This window comes from Oncorhynchus keta, chromosome 20, assembly GCF_023373465.1.
Source record: "Oncorhynchus keta strain PuntledgeMale-10-30-2019 chromosome 20, Oket_V2, whole genome shotgun sequence".
NCBI classification, from domain to species: domain Eukaryota; kingdom Metazoa; phylum Chordata; class Actinopteri; order Salmoniformes; family Salmonidae; genus Oncorhynchus; species Oncorhynchus keta.
In genome coordinates this window covers 24,981,868-25,000,114 of record NC_068440.1, presented here as the reverse complement: position 1 = coordinate 25,000,114, position 18,247 = coordinate 24,981,868, and the positions used below count along the sequence as shown (strand labels likewise).

The window sequence follows — 18,247 nt, the reverse complement described above, 5'->3', positions numbered from 1 at the left end:
AGAGACTTGCTTGGGCCAAGAAACACGAGCAATGGACATGATTAGACTGGTGGAAATCTGCCCTTCGGTCTGATGAGCCCAAATTTGAGATTTTTGGTTCCAACCTCTGTGTCTTTGTGAGACACAGAGTAGGTGGACGGATGATCTTCGCATGTGTGGTTCCCAAGGTGAAGCATGGAGGTGGTGGTGTGGGGGTGCTTTGCTGGTGACACTGCGATTTATTCAGAATTCAAGGCACACTTAACCAGCATGGCTACCACAGCATTCTGCAGTGATACGCCATCCCATCTGGGTTGTGCTTAGGGGGACTATCATTTGTTTCTCAACAGGACAATGACACAACACACTTCCAGGCTGTGTAAGGGTTATTTGACCAAGAAGAGTGATGGAGAGCTGCATCAGATGACCTGGCCTCCACAATCACCCCACCTCAACCCAATTGTGACTGTTTGTGTTGGACTGCAGAGTCAAGGAAAATCAGCTAAAATGTGCTCAGCATATGTGGGAACTCCTTCAAGACTTTTGGAAAAGCATTCCAGGTGAAGCTGGTTGAGAGAATGCCAAGAGTGTGCAAAGCTGTCATCAAGGCAAAGGGTGCCTACTTTAAAATATATTTAGATTAGTTTAACTTCTTTGGGACTGGGGGGCAGAATTGAGTAGTTTGGATGAATAACATGCCCAGAGTAAACTGCCTACTACTCAGGCCCAAAAGCTAGAATATGCATATAATTAGTATATTTGGATAGAAAACACTGAATTTTCTAAAACTGTTTGAATGATGTCTGTGAGTATAACAGAACTCATATGGAAGGCAAAAACCTGAGAAAAAAATCCAACCAGGAAGTGGGAAATCTGAGGTTTGTAGTTTTTCAAATGATTGCCTATCCAATATACAGTGTCTATGGGGTCATATTGTACTTCCTACGGCTTCCACTAGATGTCAACAGTCTTTAGAACCTTGTTTCAGGCTTCTACTATGAAGGGGGAGCAAATTAGAGCAGTTTGAACCAGGGGTCCGGCAGAATGCCATGAGCTAAGTCGCGGCCGTGAGAGCGAGCTCCGTTCCTTTTAATTTCTAAAGACAAAAGGAATTGTCCAGTTGGAATTTTATTGTGGCTTCCGGGTTGGATGCGCACTGTGTTAAGAAGCAGTGTGAGGTTGTGTATCGGAGGACACATGACTTTCAACCTTCGTCTCTCCCGAGTCCGTACGGGAGTTGTAGCGATGAGACAAGATAGTAGCTACTAAAAACAATTGGATACGACGAAATTGGGGAGAAATGGGGTAAAATAAAAAAAAGAATTGCCCATAGGGCAGGAGCATATCTTCTGTTTCTCAAGTGAGAGGCTGCTTGATGTGCAAGTACTCCCACTGGATGTATGCTAAGTTTTAGATCTGTGCCTACAAGCAACTTCTACCCACAATGAGATTCTTTCTCTTCTCTATCCTTGCACCTTCTGGCGCTACGCCTCCTGCTTGTCATGTGTAAATATTTCAAAGGATCACTGCTGCTCCTCTGTGATCTCTTCTTGAGGGACAGGAGCTGGCTCAATGTGTCGGAGGAAACACTGTGCACCTGGCAACCTTGGTTAGCGCGCACTGTGCCCGGCCCGTCACAGGAGTCGCTGGTGCGCGATGAGACAAGAATATCCCTACCGGCCAACCCCTCCCTAACCCGGACGACGCTAGGCCAATTGTGCGTTACCCCTACGGACCTCCCGGTCGCGGACGGTTACGACAGAGCCTGGGCGCGAACCCAGAGTCTCTGGTGGCATAGCTGGAGTACAGCGCCCTTAACCACTGCGCCACCCGAGAGGCCCTCTATGGGCAATTCTGCCTTAGACAAGGCTTACTTAAAATATCTAGGATCAGCTTAGCTTCCAGACCCCAACATGGTTTTTTAAGGTGGTAAAAAAGGAAGAAACGGACCTTAGATCAGTTTCCTGGATATTACTTTCATCATCCTACTACTCCGACGGGCTCCAGGTCTGCTCCTCAGTGAGTCAGTGCACATGGTCTGTGGCCAGAGGCTGTGAGGAACCACACAACTCATGCTTTTTAATAAGCTGGTTGAATACAAGAGAATGGAAGCGAAAGCAACGTCTAAGCAACCCGGCTTGTTCTAAAACACAGTCACTGCATTTTATCACCACAGGTTCTAGAACAGTGTCCACAAAATGTGTCAACACCATTGCCAGACAGCACACAATAGACTACCTATTGAGTGGTATGATGTTTTTTAACCAGATTCTGTCTAACTGGGGAGATGGTTGCTGTAAACACTATCACAATAGAAGATCCTGTATTCCTATACAAGCAGGTAGGAGCAGCATCCAGAAGAGGTGTCAGTGCTGGCTAGCCCTCCATGCCCTTTATAACCGGGGTCATAAACAACAAACAGTGCCAATAACAGGAATAATACCCAGTGTCAAAGGGGTGTAGGGAAACAGTAACTACTGATACAGTGTCAGATATGTAGATATTGTTAATATATCTAATTAATAGTTATGATTAGGATGTCATAGGGGAGAGAGTAATGGCTTTCAAGGGGCAGTGAGTGCACAGCATCCTCTCCTCCCCCCAACACACACCAGACCAGAGGTTAGTGATCTCTCTCCATCACTCCAGTCAGAGCCCCAGGGGTATGAAGACATTTAAATAATATTTTACACCAGTTGGACTAGAACACATTACAAGCTCATCAACCACACCTTTCAACAGACACAGGCACCCAGTGGTCAAACCGGGCCTGATGCCAGCTACACAGACAGCTCCTGCCCCCCCCCGTGACCCTTGCCTAGCCTCATGTTACTGTACTAGTCTCAGGTTTCTCAGTTACGGTAACCAAGGCTGACGACTTCCCCTGTTGTCACGCTCGTCTTTCTTTATGCAGATAATATAGAGGACCCATCTTCTGAGTGTGAAATGTCACACCATCTAGTGAAGTGCCAAATGTGTCACATACGCCACCCAACAGATTTTCCCATACAAAAGACACACTCACTTTGACAATAAAAGATGCAATTCTGGCTACAACTGTACGGTCAAATAGTAATGTACACAAAATGACCATGAACGACAGCAATGTCTAGTACCATCCAGCATTGAGAAGACTTGACTATCTGTGTTCAAAACAGACAATTCAGTCGCAGCTTGTGTAAACAAAGATTTTGGGCAGGTGAGATGATCCTAGACCAGTGGCTCTCAAAAGGGTGTCAAAATGTTTTTACAATGTAGGGAATAGGCCAGGATGCCTTTGATTTGGGATTTTTTATTTAACCTTTATTTGAGCGGCAAGTCATTTTGCATGGACGCACCGAGGCCAACCTCTATCCAAAGCATATACAGCAGGGGACATATTACAGACGCAGGGAGATGGCTGTGACACCAGCATGGAATCTAGTGAATGAGGGCCTCCCTGCCTGGCTGTCAAAGGCTAGGAGTCATCCTTGGCTTCAGGCTGTAAACATGTGGGCTGGCTGAGCAGGGTTATTTCCAGAGCAGGCACCTGGCTCCAGGCTCAAACCTCAACTTTATTATAAAGCAGATCAGTGTTAACAGTGATCTACTTTCAACACGAAACATGCTTGAAGGAATAAAGAAGCTAACAATGACCTACAGGAAACAGTCAGTGAACTGATATTGTTTCTGATATTTGATTCTAAGGCCTATTTTAATAATTAGTCAAAGCAATGTTCAGTAAAAAAACAAAGCATGTCTTGTACCCAGTGATATCTCAGAGAGATCTATACATATGGTTACTTTACACTTGACAAGTTCATGGCTAAATAGGTCACCTTGTTATGACTCATAAGCAGGAATGAGTAAGCTTACCTGTTACGCTAGTTACTCTTTGACTGATCCGCCCACATTGAGTGAGTGTGAGTTAGCTGCCATGGGCCATTCACCTTTCCAAGGTCATGTATAGCTTGGATACAGCTTTTGTCAAATTAATGTCATGTTTTTTTTGCTAACCCTAACTAACCCTTTTCCTAAGATTACCCTAATTATCATTATCTCCTGCTTAAGTGTTCATTAACCTGCTACCAAAAGTAAACTTTTATAAAGTATGTATGTATCCCTTCTAGACAAAACCCATTTCCACCCCACAAGAAATGGTAGCTAGTAGTAGTCAGTCACTCACTCGTCAAATAGACCGACCAAAACACCTTGACAAAGAAGAGACTTGGGGCATGAATTGCTGATGTGATGCTAGATAGTCATATATGTTCAAGTCAACTTCCTCCCTAAATGCATTTCCTCAAATTCACTAGTCTCTGACTTGTTGATTGAGTGTTTCAGAAACCAAAGAGTATTACATCAATTGCTTTGGCGTGAGTGGAAACTAGCTAGCAAGACATGACCCCCTCTTCCGAGAAGAACCGTGCACTCAAGACCAATGTGATGCGTGCACCCTGGACCAACACAACTATGCCTCAAAAGGCATCAGTTACTCGATTTAGCCACCCTGGTTATCAAATTCGACAGCTTTTACAGTTTACGTTCGCATCCAATCTCGATTCCACATGACATTGATGCCGTTCGCTCAGCTGGGTGTGTGAGGCCTTGGCAACAGGAGACATGTTCATTTGGGTAACGTTATCTTGTTACATCAACGTATGTAGCTAACGGTTGGACCGAACCAAACGCTGGACATCCAATCCAGACACCAACGTTTACAGTACAACACTGTGTAGCCAGGCTAACCTTAGTTAGATTCATGAGAACAGGAACAAGTGCAGGAAGAAGCCAGGTTCAAATTACAATACTGCGGGCTAGCAATTAGCAAGCATGTAAATTGTATTGGCTAACAAGCTTTATTGGTCGGCTAATTCATATCGAAGACAAAAGAGTACACTGACACAAACGGATCCGCATGTCTTGTAAAATAGGCCGCTGTGTGTAACCTTAGCCAACGTTAACTAGCCCCGTTCTCCACCAAGCTAACGTTATATGCATCTACACTGCTAACGTTATGCTAACTTTAACTAGCCGGCTGCAAGCAAGGCAGTTCAGAAAATAAAATGGTTCACACTGGGCTGTATTGTGGGTCAAACGAGTAAATATTAGCTGGCTAGATTGGATAAAAATGTGTTTTTTAGTGTAACTAACGTTTAACGTAAACAAACGCGAACATAAAGCTATCAGAGTATAAACAACACCTTGTTTATCAATGACTAACTTGGCTTAAGCTAGATGAAATAACATCACAGTACTGCGTTATAGTAACATAACATATACTGTATTGCTCGTTCGTTGGCGTGGTTAGCTTGCTTGCTCCCTTACTTTACCTAGTTGTACACAGGAAACGGACAGCTGGCTGGCTAACGAGGTTAGTAACATGTTCACTATGAAATTACTAGTTCTCTATACATTATGTTTAACTTGACAGACCTTGGTATTTTGCCAACATTATTCGTAGATGTCGTTCTCCAACTCGGCAGTTTCGCCGAATGTTATTTAGCTAGTTAGGAACTGAGTCAATGGCTGCCATATCCCCGTGTTAGCAGGCTAATGCTAGCTACTGTCTTACCAAGAAGATTGACCCGCGAACTGTCCAGAAATATATTTTTGACATAATGTATAGCGATACGAACAAGTCGTTATAAAGTATGTTTTTACTTACAAAGAGCAGGTTGAACATTGAAATCCCGTGACTATACCGGAGAATGTGGATGGAGGGCAGTAACTGCTGTCAGATCTCTTTCTTGTTCCTCTTCAAAAGTGGCGTTCTCTCAGAACTGTTGGGAGGACTTTCAAGGTGGTAGTCTCGTTAGCGTCACTGCCACGCAAGAAGACCAGGGATGACAGCTGAGCTCTACCGAGGGGTGATTTTGAAATAACTTAGAACAACAATAACGAATAAAATGTGCTATTTTTGCATGTATTACATTGGAGTCCTCGAGAGGTTATAAATGTTTATTTCAGGTTGGGCAGTAGACAGTCGGCTTAAATTTGTAAGTGGATGGATTGTTTATCCTTTCATCATCACCAACCACGAAGTGATGAGCAATACGACTCACGAGGTGGTGAGTCATTTTGGTCCACCTAGTTAGATGACCGAACCCCAGCCAGGTCACCAGTGATACAAGTCTGTATTCTACGTCCACCCATGTTATAATATAACAAACATTAAAGGGATGAGGTAAATGGCTTGTTTTGTGTGATTGGCTATATAAAAGGATCTGACACAGACATGTGTGCCCATATAGCTTACTGACCTCATCCATTAAAAATATACCGTCATGTTATGAATAGAGAACATGTAATAGTAACTCTATGTGTAATAATTTAAATATCCTCTCTTTTGGTCCACTTTCTCATAGTGGGACATACACACCCCCTAGTGGTTGATTGAACTGTCCCTTTTATGGGGATTCTTATGAGAAACTAACATCACATTGAACAGGACATTGTTCATGTCATTAAAAGATGTCCGCCTGCTTGTAACTCCACGGAGTTGAGCGCCATCTAGAGTTTTTGAAATGAACCTCCAACTCTTTCGAGTGGCTATGCGGTCTATACTTAAAAAATGTACATTCTTAAACAACTACCGTGTAGGCCTACCTAAGTTTGTCGACTGTTGTTGCATGACTTTCTTTTTTGGGGGAAATCCATACTTTTTAATTAGTATTTGGAGACGTATGCCACCGTAAACGGAGATTAAATTAGCACATGCACATTCTCACCAGTCTCAATAGCAACAATGAAGAGGCGACTGCATGGTGCTGGCCTTCTTGGCAGAGTTCCTCTGTCCAGTGTCTCTGTTATTTTGCCCACCTTAATCTTTTATTTTTATTGGCCAGTCTGAGATATGGCCTTTTCAAAATGGTTTTCTAATGATCAATTAGCCTTTGGTTAGAGCGTTGGACTAGTAACCGGAAGGTTGCGAGTTCAAACCCCCGAGCTGACAAGGTACAAATCTGTCGTTCTGCCCCTGAACAGGCAGTTAACCCACTGTTCCCAGGCTGTCATTGAAAATAAGAATATGTTCTTAACTGACTTGCCTGGTTAAATAAAGGTAAAATAAAAAAATAAAACATTTTAAAATGATAAACTTGGATTAGCTAATACAATGTGCCATTAGAACACATGGGTGATGGTTGCTGATAATGGGCCTATGTAGATATTCCGTTTAAAAAATCTACTGTTTCCAGCTGCAATAGTCATTTACAACATTAACAATGTCTACACTGTATTTCTGATCAATTTGATGTTATTTTAATGGACAAAAAAATGTGCTTTTCTCTCAAAAACAAGGACATTTCTAAATGACCCTAAACCTTTGAATGGTAGTATAGGTAGAGAACATTAACAGGACAAGGCTATGTCAAGGCTATTGACAAAAATGCAGAAAAATTATTGTAGTTCTCAAGCTCTCTATGTCAGCAACAGAACAAACCCAAAAAGTAAAGACTAGATAGATTGTTTGGACAGCATAATTAACTAGCTAACCAGCGATCTAGCTGATTTACATAATCTACATTCGCTATAATCAGCTGATAGCCCACCCAACTTTGGCCAAACTGATGTGTCTGTGAACAGTAGTAGCTCTTGCTTCCCATGCGTGATGGATGTGTGTTTTTGTGGAAAACAAGGCCTATGATAATAAAGGGCTATGGGTAGGTGGAGCCCCAGCATATTCATTTAGCAGACAGTCTTTATTATCCAGAGTGACTTCTATAGTTATTTGTATAGTGCATAATGTTCTGTGAGCAGTCTGTGTTGATTCATACCTTAATTTTATACTAAGGCCCAGACAGTAAGCCTACACTACTAATACTCTCTGTCACCAAATGTGATGTGTTTCAAATGGATATGGAATCTAGAAAAAAAAGCAACACGAATATACAAGAAAGTATTTATTGATGTGGTATCAATACAATCAAGTACTGTACATTTTGTATAAGCAGACCAAAAAAAATCTAGCTAAAAGAGTGCATTTTATACCCAAGTTCTATTGCATAGAGTGCACACAATAGCCATCCATGTACAAGACAAATAATCCTATAGGTTGATACATTGTACATTACACAACAAATGAAAAAAAATCAAAAAAAAAATCCTTCAGGAACAATGCTAGAATGCTGACTTCATGTTCTAAATGCTCTTAACTCATTCAATGCTGTTACATACCATTTCTACCATGCTTCGGTGGTCGGTTTTGGCATTCCTGTTAAATTATAACAAATGTATAAATACATCTTCATTAATGTCATGTGCAAATGGGAATGACCGTTTGTATCTATCTCCAAACTATAACAAACAAATATCCCTTAAAACCGAAGCAAGGCTTATTAAAGTAGAATTTTTTTTTTATTTTTTACTTTTTATCATTGAATAGAAAACAAGTCAGTTTGTAATCAAGGCAGTACATTGGGAGAAAAAAAATGTTTTTGCACACGCACTGCAAACTCTGCAACCAAGTGACATTGTCTATGACAAAGAATATAAAAAGGAGAGTTATAGTCTAGCCACTCCACTCCAAAACAGCATTCCAAATGTCTGAAAGAATGAGGCAATAAAAAGGCTACATACAGTACATAACCAAAACAAGCCTTAAATTGTCTGGTAGACTCACACAACAATAATGACACATAGACTTTGCTTTAGGTATGTTCAGATAATGATGAGAGAAAAGGGGCCACAAACAGACCAGTGAAAGTGCCTTCATTAGACCTACATACATTTAAAATACTGATTGTGAGACTCAAGGTTCTACTCAGTCAAAACCGATGACCATTTCTCCAGGATGTCTAGAACAATTATTCAGGCACAGCAATACAGTATGTTTTGATTAGTCTAATATGCAGAAAATTGTAGCGAAAATCCAACATGCATGATGTTAATTTTTTATTTTTTTGGGGGGGGGGGTGCTGCATACCCATTTTGATTTAATATTGGCCTCAGGTTCTAGTCTGAATAAAGGGTGAACTCTTGGGTATTTGAGAGCTTCTATCTGCATTTTTGTCCAAATTTAGTTATTGACATAGCCTTTTTCTGTTAAGTGTTTTCTACCTATTTAGTACTCTAAATACTCCAATTTGTGTTGATAAGTTCAAATTAATACTAGATCAAAAGTTGTACTGTTGCAGATCTCAAAATCTAGACAAAGGAAAAGAGATGGGTGCTACTAAACATTCTGCTCCTTTCACCATGAATATCATCAGGGTAAGTCTAAACTTTGTATTCCCACCATTTATAAAAGTGTTTAATATCTCTAAATCTTGAAACATACAATGTGAAATCCCTACATTGAATTTACAATAAGGAAGTGTGATATGCTGTATGATATAACCTTGAGCGCAAGGTTTCTGGAAGATGAAGGACTTTAAGATCAATATTGTCCCGTTCATTCCGTCCCAGATTCTCCCATGTCTACTATCAGTTTGCCGACCAAATTCACAGAATTAATGCACAAAAATACCTTCATGATTTTTTTACCTGCCCAGTGTTAGTCAATAACCCCTTGTTTTAAAAGTCTAGCATGTTTTTTCCAACAATATAATCATTTTACTTTGCATACATTTCCCCCATCTCTATTGTACTTTTCTCATCTGTGCATGACTGGGCAAAAACTGGTTGAATTGTTTCACTTTGAATTAATGTTAGTTGACAACTCAACCAAATGTAAATCAAAACTAGATGTTGAACTGACATCTGTGGCCAGTGGGTATGTAGCCCACTAATTGTACCAAACTGAATTCCTCTCTTCTGTTGTGACATTTCCCAAGCTATGAGGGCCATTTACTTAATCGCCATGAAGACACACACATCCTATTTGAACCGGATCAAATCTTCAATTCAAACTGGTGGAATATTGACTAGAAGTGCATGCTCCCAAATGACTCAGAAAACACTGTCTATGGTCCATGGTCTCTGAAGTTCATAATTCACCCAGGTGAAGTTTTAACGGATGCGAGTTGCGTGTGTGTGTAGAACAGACAGACACATACACACAGTGAGAAGAGATACAGCCGGAAACACTCACACGGTGGGTGTATCAGTCGCACCCCACAGCCTCATTCCACACAGCACCAGTAAAACTCACATGGCAAACACAATTCTCACCTTTGTCCCACCGTTTCTCCCAGAATAGCAGAGCCATTTGAACTGTTATGCAATCAGGATTTCACAACCACCGGGCCTCTCTCTATCTCTCTCTCTCTCTCTCTCTCTCTCTCTCTCTCTCTCTCTCTCTCTCTCTCTCTCTCTCTCTCTCTCTCTCTCTCTCTCTCTCTCTCTCTCTCTCTCTCTCTCTCTCTCTCTTGGTTGGCGATGTACAGTAACTAAAGATGGAAAATGAATGATTAACCTTTGTTATGGTGAGGTTTACGGTGGATTGGAAATTGTTACTGTACGCGTATAAACATAAATGAGTTCAACACCATAGCACCATATACTGGGAGGGCTGTGTAAGATGTAGGAGATCATTTGAACTGCACCCTATGCACCCATTTGGTTGGATCTGAACCTTCAAAGGGTTATTCTGTAGAAACAGGTTGGATGGCCTCTAGCCAGTTGTCGATCTGTGAAATGCTGAAAGATTTGTAGTTTGTAGACGGAATGAGGCTTTTCACATGAGCTTTCGCTCAGAATATTCACTCTAAATGTTAATGTGAAAGGCCCCAGGGCATTGATTGCTCGGTCACAGCCTTGGCGTTAGTGGACACAAAAAGCAGTGATGTCAATGGTATACTTTATGTGTGGCATAGAGAATGTAATAAAGGGATCTGCAGTGCACGTGATTAATGGGAATAGCCACAGGATGGATCGATGCAGGGAAACATGGCATTGATCCTAATGCATTTGGCCTATTCTTTCTGTCCATTAGCTGACACATATTTATTTATTAATATAATGATTAACATACACATTTATTTATAGATTTATTCAGTTGTCTATTTAATGTGTCCTATATATTTAGAATTCTTTAGGTTACTGGTTTGTATATTGATGCTTTGTCAAAGAGAGATTTGTGTGAATCAGTTGGATACACCAATTACTTATTTTTGATCAAGTAATAGCCACAATCCAAAAGCATCAGCTTCTATTATCAGCACCAATCCGTTCAGCACAAGCCTCTTATAGAGCCAGGAAATTATCACCCAACAGACAACTGGGAGTTGACCGTCAAAACATCAGAGCTTACTGATAAACAACGATCCATCGATCCCTATAGCAGGTCTTTACATTTTTTTAAATGTGAACATTTTGTTCATTGAATACACTGTTCATACTGTATGTGTAATGGTACATCTTTATGTGAAATATTTATTTAAATAAGCAAGCTCTTGACATAAAATGGAGGAAACGCACACGGGAGGAAATGGGAGGTTTTTGTGCAGGAAGTGACTGCAGCCAGGGGAACCAATCGGAGCCCCAGGGTCCGACGATGTCATCCTACTGATCAGAGCATTTGAGTAGGATATGCAGTCACATGGGTAGGTCTAATAACTGTTACTTACGCATTACAATGTAAGGCACTTAAAAGTCTGAATCCAATAAACAACAGCAATATTGACGCCAACGGCAAAATAAAAATAATACAATTATGACAATAACAATAATTATAATAATATAAGCAACAACCAAAAAAATAACCAAAAAACTGACATTTGAAAGAAAGAGATAAAAACTCAGAGCACAGCATGAAGTATCCTTCTCCTGTTATTTAACTCTTCCTGTCTTTCGTTCACAGAGTCTTTTCTGTCGTTGTTGATGATAACATTCTACAGGTGGTGTTATTCTGTTATGGCTGCAGGTGTTATTATATAGGGACACTAGGGGTTACCCTAGGAGATAGTTGACTAGCAAGGCGTTATGTGGGACAGAGCAGGAACCCTGAGAAGGACGAGTGGATGTATTCGGTGGAGTAGAGCCCGTTAGCCTGATCCGAGGGCATCTGCATCCACACCTGGTCGTTCTCCTTCAGCTCAAGGACGGCGCTACCAGACGCCTGGTCCATGTAGCCCTTCTTGTACTCGTCGTAGGTGTATGTGGCAGGAACATTGTTTTTGTACAGCGCCACCCACAGATTGAGTCCCTTTACGTGCATGTGGTAGGCAAAGTAGTAGACGCCAGACATGGGGCTGGTGAAGATACCGGTGGCAGGGTTGTAGGCATTCTGCCCGTTGTACAGGGTCCTGTCGAACTTGATGGGCATCCCGGAGGGAGGGAAGGGTGTGGTGAGGATGGCAGTAAATGCTGGTGCCAGGGAGGCAGAGAGCTCTGCACGGCCAAACTGTGGTTTTGGGTTCCTCCCGTTTGGTACCTCGCCTCCACCCAACTCTGAATCCGTTGGCCCAGCCACGATGGTTTGGCCATTTCCTGCAGGGCCAGGGGGCCCGGGTGGCCCAGGTGGGCCTGGGTTGCCGTTAAGCCCAGAGTTGCCTGGTTTTCCTTGGGGACCTTGAGGACCAGGAACTCCCTTTTCTCCAAGCATGCCCAGCCCTGGAAGACCAGGCAGCCCAGATTCTCCCTTCAGACCTGGTATACCCTGTGGCCCCATTGGCCCTGAAGGCCCCTGAAGACCAGGGATACCAGACTGGCCTCTTGGTCCTGGAGACCCAACAAACCCAAACTCCCCTTTTGGTCCAGGATTGCCTAAAAGACCTGGGTTTCCTGGCAGGCCTATATGCCCTGCCTCACCTTTGGGCCCTGGTTTTCCGATAGCCCCATTAGGACCCGGCGGGCCTTTGTCTCCAGGAATGCCAGGTTTTCCAGACAGACCACCGGGACCCTGATCCCCTCTGAACCCTGGCAGACCTGGATGACCCTGGGGACCCAACTCTCCCTTCAGGCCGGGTATGCCATGTTTTCCTGGGAGCCCCATGGGGCCCTGTAATCCTGGTGGTCCTGGGTGTCCGTCTGGACCCATGTCTCCTGGCTGCCCCTCAATCCCATGCTCACCCTTATCCCCAGGTACCCCTGGTCCCCCGGAAAGGCCTGTGTCTCCTTTCAGCCCAGAAAGACCAGGCTTGCCATAGCCAGGAGTTCCAGGAAACCCTGGAGAACCCCTCAGCCCTGGCTCACCTTTAGGCCCAAGTGTACCTGGTCCTCCAGGCAATCCATCATTTCCAGGCTTGCCCAATCCAATGGGTCCTGGCTGGCCTTGCAGCCCTGGATTGCCGACCTCACCTGGCTCTCCTATTCCTCCTGGGAGCCCCTGATCCCCTTTAGGCCCAGATGGACCAAGAAGCCCGTTCAGTCCTGGTTTGCCCACACCCGGGCTACCAGCTGGCCCTGGTAGGCCCCTAAGCCCGATGGGGCCCCTGGGTCCTGGTATCCCTGGCTTCCCATTGCCATTCTCCCCATTGATTCCACGCTCCCCGGGATTTCCAGGTCCACCTTTCTGTCCTGGTTCTCCACGAGACCCAGGTTGGCCCCTGCCGCCGGGAAGCCCCGGTTTGCCATTCAGAGACAGGCCAGCTGGCCCGGGTAGACCTGGTTGACCTGGAAGTCCTCGGGGACCTGGTTCACCCCTGAGCCCAACCTCACCATTATTCCCGGGCATCCCCTTCATGCCCCCCTTTCCTGGGAGACCTGGAAGTCCAGGCTTCCCAATGCCGGGAAAGCCTGGAGGCCCTTGAGGGCCAGGCTGGCCATTGAAACCTGGTTTTCCCAGTCCTGGTTTTCCCGGAAGTCCTGATGGACCAGATGGGCCTCTGGGTCCAGGTTTTCCTTGTGGCCCTGGCTCGCCCTTTACGTCCATCATGGGTGGCATGTCTGTATGAGAAAATGGAAGACATTGTGATTACCTGCTCATCCCCTTTCAAATCATTCATTCAAATCATTCACAAACAAAAAATATGTTGTTGCATCCCAAATTATACCCTATTCCCTATATTCCCACTATTTTTTTTAACAGATCACATACAGTGGGGCAAAAAAGTACTTAGTCAGCCACCAATTGTGCAAGTTCTCCCACTTAAAAAGATGAGAGAGGCCTGTAATTTTCATCATAGGTACACTTCAAGTATGAAAGACAAAATTTGAAAAAAAATCCAGAAAATCACATTGTAGGATTTGTAATGAATTTATTTGCAAATTATGGTGGAAAATAAGTATTTGGTCAATGACAAAAGTTTATCTCAATACTTTGTTATATACCATTTGTTGGCAATGACAGAGGTCAAATGTTTTCTGTAAGTCTTCACGAGGTTTTCACACACTGTTGCTGGTATTTTGGCCCATTCCTCCATGCAGATCTCCTCTAGAGCAGTGATGTTTTGGAGCTGTTGCTGGGTAACACAGACTTTCAACTCCCTCCAAAGATTTTCTATGTGGTTGAGATCTGGAGACTGGCTAGGCCACTCCAGGACCTTGAAATGCTTCTTACGAAGCCACTCCTTCGTTGCCCGGGCGGTGTGTTTGGGATCATTGTCATGCTGAAAGATTCAGCCACGTTTCATCTTCAATGCCCTTGCTGATGGAAGGAGGTTTTCACTCAAAATCTCACGATACATGGCTCCATTCATTCTTTCCTTTACACGGATCAGTCGTCCTGGTCCCTTTTCAGAAAAACAGCCCCAAAGCATGATGTTTCCACCCCCATTCTTCACAGTAGGTATGGTGTTCTTTGGATGCAACTCAGCATTCTTTGTCCTCCAAACACAACGAGTTGAGTTTTTACCAAAAATGGCTATTTTGGTTTCATCTGACCATATGACATTCTCCCAATCTTCTTCTGGATCATCCAAATGCTCTCTAGCAAACTTCAGACAGGCCTGGACATGTACTGGCTTAAGCAGGGGAACACGTCTGGCATTGCAGGATTTGAGTCCCTGGCGGCATAGTGTGTTACTGATGGTAGGCTTTGTTACTTTAGTCCCAGCTCTCTGCAGGTCATTCACTAGGTCCCCCCTTGTGGTTCTGGGATTTTTGTGATCATTTTGACTCCACGGGGTGAGATCTTGCGTGGAGCCCCAGATCGAGGGAGATTATCAGTGGTCTTGTAAGTCTTACATTTCCTAATAATTGCTCCCACAGTTGATTTCTTCAAACCAAGCTGCTTACCTGTTGCAGATTCAGTCTTCCCAGCCTGGTGCAGGTATACAATTTTGTTTCTGGTGTCCTTTGACAGCTCTTTGGTCTTGGCCATAGTGGAGTTTGGAGTGTGACTGTTTGATGTTGTGGACAGGTGTCTTTTATACTGATAACAAGTTCAAACAGGTGCCATTAATACAGGTAACGAGTGGAGGACAGAGGAGCCTCTTAAAGAAGAAGTTACAGGTCTGTGAGAGCCAGAAATCTTGATTGTTTGTAGGTGACCAAATACTTATTTTCCACCATAATTTGCAAATTAATTCATTAAAAATCATACAATGTTATGATCCTGCAGCAACAAGAAATTTGAATTTTTGTGTGGATTATAATTAATGCATATTGTTGTAGAAGTTGACATTTCTAAGTGAAAATTACAAACTTCAGAAGTCTTTTTAAAACTCATACACTACAAGTTTTACATTTCCTGCATTGAAGGAAAGCTATCCTGCAACAGGGGGATCAAATGAAGTATGGTTCTACTGTACATGAGTGGCAGTGTGTATCCGCTCTGCCAAATTCTTGTCATTGTCTAGTTAGGCTTGCTTAGGAACGGCAATGATGTAGTGAATTTAGAGACAGTCCAGGACCCAGGTTAGGTCTTCGTTTAGTGGGCTGGCAGGTAGCCTAGTGGTTAGAGCGTTGGACTAGTAACCGAAAGGTTGCAAGATTTAATCCCTGAGCTGACAAGGTAAACATCTGTCAATCTGTCCCTGAACAAGCAGTTAACCCACTGTTCCTGGCACGTCATTGAAAATAAGAATTTGTTAATAACTGACTTGCCTCGTTAAATAAAGGTAAAATAAAAATAAATAAATAAAAAGGGTGGTGAATATTGGAGTAGCTAGTTTTCCCATGATCAAACCAAATCAAAGTGTATTTGTCACGTGCGCCGAATACAACAGGTGTAGGTAGACCTTACAGTGAAATACTTACTTACATGCTCTAACCAATAGTGCAAAAAAGGTATTAGGTGAACAATAGGTAGGTAAAGAAATAAAACAACAGTAAAAATACAGGCTATATACAGTAGCGAGGCTATAAAAGTAGCGAGGCTACATACAGACACTGGTTGGTCAGGCTGATTAAGGTAGTATGTACATGTAGATATGGTTAAAGTGACTATACATATATGATGAACAGAGAGTAGCAGTAGCGTAAAAGAGGGGTTGGCGGGTGGCGGGACACAATGCAGATGGCCCGGTTAGCCAATGTGCGGGAGCACTGGTTGGTCGGCCCAATTGAGGAAGTATGTACTGTACATGAATGTATAGTTAAAGTGACTATGCATATATGATAAACAGAGTAGCAGCAGCGTAAAAGAGGGGTTGGGGGGGCACACAATGCAAATAGTCCAGGTAACCATTTGGTTACCTGTTCAGAAGTCTTATGGCTTGTGGGTAAAAACTGATGAGAAGCCTTTTTGTCCTACTTGGGACTCCGGTACCGCCTGCCATGCGGTAGTAAAGAGAACAGTCTGTGGCTGGGGTCTTTGACAATTTTGTATGGCCTTCCTCTGACACCGCCTGTTGTAGAGGTCCTGGATGGCAGGCAGCTTAGACCCAGTGATGTACTGGGCCGTATTTACTACCCTCTGTAGTGCCTTGCGGTCGGGGGCCGATCAATTGCCGTACCAGGCAGTGATGCAACCAGTCAGGATGCTCTCGATGTTGCAGCTGTAGAACCTTTTTGAGGATCTCAGGACCCATGCCAAATCATTTTAGTTTCCTGAGGGGGAATAGGCTTTGTCGTGCCCTCTTCACGACTGTCTTGGTGTGTTTGGACCATTCTAGTTTGTTGTTGATGTGGACACCAAGGAACTTGAAGCTCTCAACCTGCTCCACTACAGCTCCATTGATAAGAATGGGGGCGTGCTCGGTCTTCCTTTTCCTGTAGTCCACAATCATCTCCTTAGTCTTGGTTACGTTTAGGGATAGGCTGTTATTCTGGCATCACCCGGCCAGGTCTCTGACCTCCTCCCTATAGGCTGTCTCGTCGTTGTCGGTGATCAGGCCTACCACTGTTGTGTCATCTGTAAACTTAATGATGGTGTTGGAGTCGTGCCTGGCCATGCAGTCGTGGGTGAACAGGGAGTACAGGAGAGGACTGAGCACGCACCCCTGTGGAGCGCCAGTGTTGAGGATCAATGTGGCAGATGTGTTGCTACCTACCCTCACCACCTGGGGGCGGCCCGTCAGGAAGTCCAGGATCCAGTTGCAGAGGGAGGTGTTTAGTCCCAGGATCCTTAGCTTAGTAATGAGCTTTGAGGGTACTATGGTGTTGAATGCTGAGCTGTAGTCAATGAATAGCATTCTCACATAAGTGTTCCTTGAGTCCAGGTGGGAAACGGCAGTGTGGAGTGCAATAGAGATTGCATCATCTGTGGATCTGTTTGGGCGGTATGCAAATTGGAGTAGGTCTAGGGTTTCTAGGATAATGGTGGCCTTTCAAAGCACTTCATGGCTACGGACGTGGGTGCTACGGGTCTGTAGTCATTTAGGCAGGTTGCCTTTGTGTTCTTGGGCACAGGGACTATGGTGGTCTGCTTCATATACAGTGTGTGCGTCCATTTAGGACATTGGCCAGAGGTCAACTTCTGACAGGGAAGAGTTTGTGTTTAGTTGTCTGATGTAGCCTGTTATGACTGGTTTAACTATGACCGGGTTGACTATGACCGGGTCGACTATGACAGGGCCGACTATGACCGAGTTAAATATGACTTGGTTAACTATGGCTGGGTTAAGTATGACTGGGTTAAATATGACTGGGTCAACGATGACCGGGTTAACCATAACTAGTTCAACTATGACTGTGTTAACTATGACTGCTATGACTGGGTTAACAATGATCCGGTCAACTATGACTGGGTTAACTATGACTGGGTCAACTATGACTGTGTTAACTATGACTGGGTCAACTATGACTGGGTCAACTATGACTGCTATGACTGGGTTAACAATGATCCGGTCAACTATGACTGGGTCAACTATGACTGGGTTAACTATGACTGGGTTAACTATGACTGTGTTAACTACGACTGTGTTAACTATGACTGGGTCAACTATGACTGGGTTAACTGACTGGGTTAACTATGACTGTGTTAACTATGACTGGGTCAACTATGACTGGGTTAACTATGACTGGGTTAACTATGACTGGGTTAACTGACTGGGTTAACTATGACTGTGTTAACTATGACTGG

General features: G+C 43.6%; 2 protein-coding genes and 1 long non-coding RNA gene across 3 annotated transcripts in view; 1 reads left to right on the top strand and 2 right to left on the bottom strand.

The window, feature by feature from the left end:
* LOC118399586 (protein tyrosine phosphatase type IVA 2) overlaps nucleotides 1-5,938 on the bottom strand; it is a 36,954-nt gene extending 31,016 nt beyond the window's left edge. The window contains exon 1 of the mRNA XM_035795781.2: nucleotides 5,627-5,938. The gene's annotated coding sequence lies outside the window, so the exon portion shown is untranslated. The remainder of the gene's footprint in view (nucleotides 1-5,626) is intronic.
* The window catches only part of LOC127909925 (uncharacterized), a 77,599-nt gene continuing 64,252 nt past the window's right edge, over nucleotides 4,901-18,247 (top strand). The window contains exon 1 of the long non-coding RNA XR_008072940.1: nucleotides 4,901-5,332. This is a non-coding gene — a long non-coding RNA (uncharacterized LOC127909925). The remainder of the gene's footprint in view (nucleotides 5,333-18,247) is intronic.
* LOC118399585 (collagen alpha-2(VIII) chain-like) overlaps nucleotides 7,850-18,247 on the bottom strand; it is a 133,528-nt gene continuing 123,130 nt past the window's right edge. Inside the window, exon 3 of the mRNA XM_052472481.1 lies at nucleotides 7,850-13,728. Coding sequence (XP_052328441.1) covers nucleotides 11,822-13,728 — 1,907 coding nt within the window. The 3' untranslated portion in view covers nucleotides 7,850-11,821. The remainder of the gene's footprint in view (nucleotides 13,729-18,247) is intronic.